The sequence below is a fragment of the Papilio xuthus genome, unplaced genomic scaffold (assembly GCF_000836235.2).
Source record: "Papilio xuthus unplaced genomic scaffold, Pxut_1.1 DF827679.1, whole genome shotgun sequence".
Taxonomy (NCBI): domain Eukaryota; kingdom Metazoa; phylum Arthropoda; class Insecta; order Lepidoptera; family Papilionidae; genus Papilio; species Papilio xuthus.
The window spans coordinates 2840047-2846046 of record NW_013530970.1 but is presented as its reverse complement, the minus strand read 5'-3'; the positions used below and the strand labels follow the sequence as shown (position 1 = coordinate 2846046).

Below are 6000 nucleotides of genomic sequence, written 5' to 3'. Positions count from 1 at the left end.
AGCCTATGTTCTATATGCACGCCAAATTTCATCAAGATCCGTTCATCTGTTCTGGAGATACCTTCAAACAAACATCCATCTATCCATCTAAAAATTCGCAATTATAATATTAGTATGATGTAGCTCTTTTTATCCTGTCACAAATGTATTGATACCAATAGTGAGGTAGGGATGTGAGTGATTTACGAGAAGGGATAGCTGAAGTAAGTAGACGTCATTGAACCTCTGCCCTGCTAAGAAAACATTGATTTACAGATCATACTTATATATTTTTACATAAATGTAAATGTAAAGCTGGAACTTCTTTCTTGCTATTAATACATCTAAATTAAGTAAATGAATAAATAAGAAATAAAAAGACAGTATTTGTATATTTGTTACTTTATTAAATAATTTCATTTTACAACCAATATTGAATGAAGTAACATTTCATCACATTATCGTTACATTACATATAAATTATAGACACATATAATAATTGCGATTACAGACACTTAGGTACATACACATAATGAGGTTTCTAGATAAATGGAGTTACAATTACATGGACTATAATTTAGACTACAATATATATTAGCTAAAATTCATGTAAACAAAAGAAGCATATGGAAGAGGAAATTCAATAACTATTAAATACCTATTAGATATGTTTTGATTTTCTAAGAAAAAAAAAGCAACAACTTTCGTGTAACAAATAAATCATAGAATAACAGTCTGATCACACGAATAATTACAAATTAAATAATAAAATGTTTGTCGTCTAGTTATTTACAATAGTTAGCTAACTAAATAACAATCAACCTAATATTACGTCGAGTTCCCACTTCTATATCGTCTAAATACTGACTGTGTGCAGTGCAACAATGAAACAAATCTATAATGATCCTCTACGTGAAAAAACATCTAAGCTAAATAAATAAGTCGAGGCCTTGTGTTACACTCATGACGCTAGTTATATCCAATTCAAGTATATTTTAATAATAGCCAAGATGTATAAGGGATATTCTTTTGGAATGCATACATAGTTTACACACAATATCCTTATAGAGCTTCATTCAACTTGGCTAAGTACTAGCGCCATCATGTCAAACATAATACCGTTAAAATCTTTTTCAGTACAATGTGTCCTTTTGACACTTTTACTTTTGTCAGTCAATTGATTATCCTGTATAAAGCATATATTTTTGAACCGCTACTTCTAATATTTGAGCAGATTAAAAATTCCCGAAGTTTAATCATATATTTGCCAATTTCAAGCAGCTTTATAAGTTAAATAGCGCAAAAGTTGTTACCATTTGCATAAGCATCCACTTTACTTTCTAAAACTTTTACAAGTAATACAATAAATCGTATTATAACCACACTAACGATTCAAAATGGAAAACGTACCTACTCATATAAATTCAGAAAACTTACTTTTATCATGGCAGACCGTACTAGATCCGGAATACATCACTATTGTCCGTACACTTCGCGATTGACACCTGTCACATTGACATTTAACACTTGACTTTTTTGCAGCTATTTTAAAACAGACTAGTTTAATCTTTGACGTTTATTTTTAATCTTAGAAATTTTTGACATTTTACGACGAAGATTATTTTTTATCTTTGACGTTTTCATCAGCTGATTGCGACATTTTTTTATGTACGATGTAAGGTGTGCTTTCTGTATGTTTAATGTATCAAAAGACAGGTGTCGTGTAGTCGCGAGTGTCTACTGTAGCGCGAGGGGGTCGCGCTGCCGCGAGCAGAACACGGCGCACAGCATGGGCAGCGCGCTCGTGAGCAGGCCGGCGGCGGCGGGCGCGGGTTATGCGTACGACTCTTTGGCAGGACTCTGCGGCTTGGATCCCAGCGAGCCCGCGCTGCTGCGGCTATGACGACCCTCCGGCGTTTGAGATCTAGACAAAGAAAATGTGTAGTGTAACTGCAAATTGCACTAGTTGTAATGTTGCCACCCATAAGTTAGCATTTAGGTTTGCCAGCATTTGTATCAAATAATAAATACTTTTTTGTGAAATAAATTATTCTTAAATAAAAATTCTTGCATAAAAATTAACATAGACATGTATTAAGGTTCTAAATGCTTATTTGTACTAGGTGTTTTAATATTCTCTGTAGTGTAGAGTTTATTTAAATGTGGTTACTTTTGTGAGTCTAGATGAACGCTGTTCCGCGATGGCGCGGATGGGCTGAGCTTGTGATTCGCCAGGAACGTGCCTATTGACTCGTCAGAGCTGTAGCTGTCGTTTTCACTGAAACAAATATATTTAAAAAATGAAATAAAATTTAACCCAAAATTATCTTCGCGTCAACTTCAAAACGAAACAAGTCAGACTAACTGTTTCAGCCGTATACTTCTTGTACTTTAAACATTTAGTATATTTATAAGTATGTTTACGTGTCGGAGTCGCGGTCGTTGTTGCTGGAGAGGTCTCCGGCGATGGCCTCCTGCAGCGCGTGCGCTCGACGCGCTGCAAGCCGCGCCTCCTCGCGCGCCGCCGCCGCCTCACTGGCCGCTGCACTCGCCGCCGCTTCCGCCGTCGCTCGTGCCCTTGTTGCCTCACCGAGGCGCGACGTCAGCGAAGCGTTCTCTTCTTTTAGTTCCCTGTTTATGTTGAAAAAATAAAAAATATTACTAAAATATATTACTGATTATTTAGAACGTTAATTCTTTTTTTATTACGCATTACCGATGCGAGAGCAACCGCTAGTATATATACTCATTTACCTAATGGATCGCTGCAACTTGCGCAGTTCGTCAGCGGCATGCATGTCGCGTGCGCGCGCTGCGCCCAGCTCCGCGGCGAGCGCGTCGTGCGCGTCCCGTAGTCTCGCCAGTTGTCCCTCAACGCGCGCTCGTGACGTCGCCTCCATCTCTAAGCTAGATTCCAACTCCTGGACACATAACAGAATCATATTACAACAAATTTAAACAATACAAATTAGAGAACATTAGTTCTATATTATATGGTGTTTGTAATAAGATGAATGTTGCTAACTTTGTTCCTCATCTCGAGTCGTCGCTCGGCCTCGCTGTGTCCGTGCGTGTGTCCGGCTTCAGCGTGTGCGAGGCGCTGCGTCACCTCCGCGAGGCGCTCCTTGGCCTGGCGCGCCTCCTCTGCCGCTGCTTCCGCGCGACTTACTGCCTCCCGCGCCTCCGCCTGCGCCGCGCACAGCGCGCTCGTGCTGCTGCGGTACTTCTTCAACAGCTGAAACAGTTACAATGTTTCATAGTACAGATTTTTTTAAATAAATCTACGGATCTTATAAATGCGAAAGTATGGATGTTACCACGTAAATCCACAAAACCTTACCGTAGGTTTCTTAGACCAAAGTCGCCGTTTAATTTATTGCTATCTCTGTTTTGTTAAAGATAATGACAGATGACGTAGATTTTAGTCTCAGAAACCAACGGCAATGAAACTAGATGAAATTAGGACCAGAGACCAATTAGTCATATATATTACAATTTGGATAAGCTACTCATTTTTTTTATTAAACGAAGACAAATATGCCAGGTAGTATTTATATATTCCAAGTACCTCTGCTGCCTCCTCCTCAGCGTCATCGAGTGCTGCACGTGCAGTGGCGGCATCTCGCGAGGCGGTGAGCGCGCGCTCTGCGGCCTCAGCGCGCGCACGTGACGCCTCCTCCAGCGCCGCGCTCGCCTCCGCAGCCTCCGCCTCCGCTGTGGAGCGCGCCTTGTTCGCCGCACGGAGAGCTAGCTCCAAATCTTCCACCTACCATACATAATAATTATAATAAAACTTTCTTGTACATTTAACAAATCTAATTCATTGTAACCTTGACTTGTTGACTTCCTATACGATGTTAAATTACGTATGTACAGTTTTTATTAGTTGAACAATACTATTAAAATGTAAAGAAATAAAATAAAAAAAAATACTCTTTCAAATTGTCTACATAAATATGTTTTTTTTTATAAATGTATGATACATACCTGGTTCTTGAGTTGTCGTATCTGTGCCTTAGCTCCTCCTTCTTTTTCTTTTTGTTCGAGCATCGTTTGAGCATCGCGTAATAGTGCCCTGTATCTCTTTAAATCTCTGTAACCAAATAATCCAATATGAACACGAAACCATAATAAAAATAGGATTAAATGAACGAATGAATGAAACGTAGAATGAATGACTGAATGATATGTAGTATACCTCTTGAGTCGTAGCACTAGCTGGGCCTGCTCGTGTGTCTCAGCGCGCGCGGTCTCCTCCAGCGCGGCGAGGCGACGCTCCAGCTCGTGTCGCTCTCTCAGCAACAAACTACGCTCAGAGTGCTCGCTTTCCAGCTGACTTTCCAGCACTAGAATCACACAAATATAATTAAAATGCGGAAAAAATGTTTATAAACATGAGTTTTTTAATTAATTGCCCTTAAACCGATATATTTAGGTATTAAGTATATAAAACCTATTTAAAGAACGAACAATTAGATATATGTTCAATGAGTTCGATTAGTGATACAAAAAAGATTCTTCAAGTCTTACTCTTAAGTTTCTTGGCGGCATTAGCTCTGGTCTCCTCCATCTCGTCATCACGCGCGGCCGCCTCCAACCGTGCTTCCTTGCGCTGCTGCTCCAGCAACATTTCTAGCCTCAACTTAGAGCTCTCCAGAAGCTAGAAAGAGAGTATGTTCCTATAGATTATTCACAAATAAAGAGGCGAATATTCCTTTACTAAGCTAGCGAGTACCATCTTTCGGCTATTATAAAAATATGATGTGTGAGTTTGTCTGTATGTTTTGTTGTATACCTGTATCTGACCGGCGAGGTCGTCGAGTTCCTCCTCCTGGTCGCGCACCCTGCGCTCGAGGTCAGCGCGTGCTCGGCGCAGCGAGGCCAGCTCGTCCCCGCCGCCCCCGCGCTCCTCCAGCTCGCGTGTCGCCGCGCTCAGTCGCTCCTCTTTCAGCTCCAGCTCCAAACGAGCTTCCTAAATGTACAACCGAATCATTCAATCACAATGTACAAACATAAAATAGTAACACAAGTTATCGCCCGCGGCTGATCTGTGCGGGATTTAAAAAACTTGAAAAGTAGCCTCTTTGTACTTCCAGACTACGTTCCAAATCTATGCTAAATTTTAACGAATAATATTAGTAAAATAATAAGATATATGTTGATTAACTACTCAATTAAGTTTGCTCCAATTTTGAGGTGACAAACATATTACATATAAATTAAATATCGATATGTAGATATTAAAGTCTTTATAGATAGTATATAAGGCAGTATAGTATACTGACGGAGAGGGTCTGCTCGAGCGCGTACTTGTCGGCGAGCGCTTGGTCGCGGTCGCGCGCGTGTCTCTCGCGTGTGGCGCGCTCGCGCTTCAGCTCCTCGTTGGCGGCCTGCAGCTCCGCGTCGAACTTGCGCTGACGCTTCTCCAGCAGGTTGTTGCGGCACGTCTTAACAATACATATTATACTAATTTATAAATATTTAGATAAATATAAATGATTTCAACAAGCAAGACAACTACATAGTTGAAAATTGTACGTTATTTCATACAATTTTCTAACCGAAAACAAGAGGATGTTAAGAGTTTTTTTATTTTTTATTTTGACATAGTTAATTAAAGAATCGTTTCAATATTCTAAGCATTTATATAAATCAGAATAATTAAAAATATACCTGTTCATCTAACAATGATCTGAGGTCCGCCATGTCGTTTGTGAGTTTCTGTAGCTTGCGCTTCCAGCCGGCAGCCACCGCGCGCTGCTCTTCCACCTCCTCGTACGCGTCTTGCACCTGCAACGACATCTACCGTGAAATAACACTCTAATACAACATATTGTTGTCTCTGTTCCACTTAACATCACTCAAAGAGAAAGAGAGAGATGACCATATGAATAGACAGTTCTATTATATTACAACTAACTTAAAATCGTATTTCAGTACTCTCTTTACAGGTGACGATCACTTTTCATCTCTGTAATCCTAGTAGATATAACAAAGAACAAAATTTAAAAAAAAACTATT

The 6000-nt window shown here is 39.9% G+C and overlaps 1 protein-coding gene across 4 annotated transcripts in view; it reads right to left on the bottom strand.

Annotated features, from left to right (window-relative positions):
* Positions 1-1043: 1043 nt before the first annotated feature.
* Positions 1044-6000, bottom strand: part of Mhcl (Myosin heavy chain-like) — a 144022-nt gene continuing 139065 nt past the window's right edge. For all 4 annotated transcript variants that reach the window (XM_013312160.1, XM_013312164.1, XM_013312163.1 and 1 more), the window contains 12 exons: positions 5653-5769; positions 5265-5426; positions 4775-4951; positions 4510-4639; positions 4178-4325; positions 3967-4072; positions 3548-3745; positions 3005-3214; positions 2734-2900; positions 2404-2610; positions 2150-2257; positions 1044-1903 (listed from right to left, as the gene is read on the bottom strand). In XM_013312160.1, coding sequence (XP_013167614.1) covers positions 1813-1903; positions 2150-2257; positions 2404-2610; positions 2734-2900; positions 3005-3214; positions 3548-3745; positions 3967-4072; positions 4178-4325; positions 4510-4639; positions 4775-4951; positions 5265-5426; positions 5653-5769 — 1821 coding nt within the window. In that variant the 3' untranslated portion in view covers positions 1044-1812. The remainder of the gene's footprint in view (positions 1904-2149; positions 2258-2403; positions 2611-2733; positions 2901-3004; positions 3215-3547; positions 3746-3966; positions 4073-4177; positions 4326-4509; positions 4640-4774; positions 4952-5264; positions 5427-5652; positions 5770-6000) is intronic.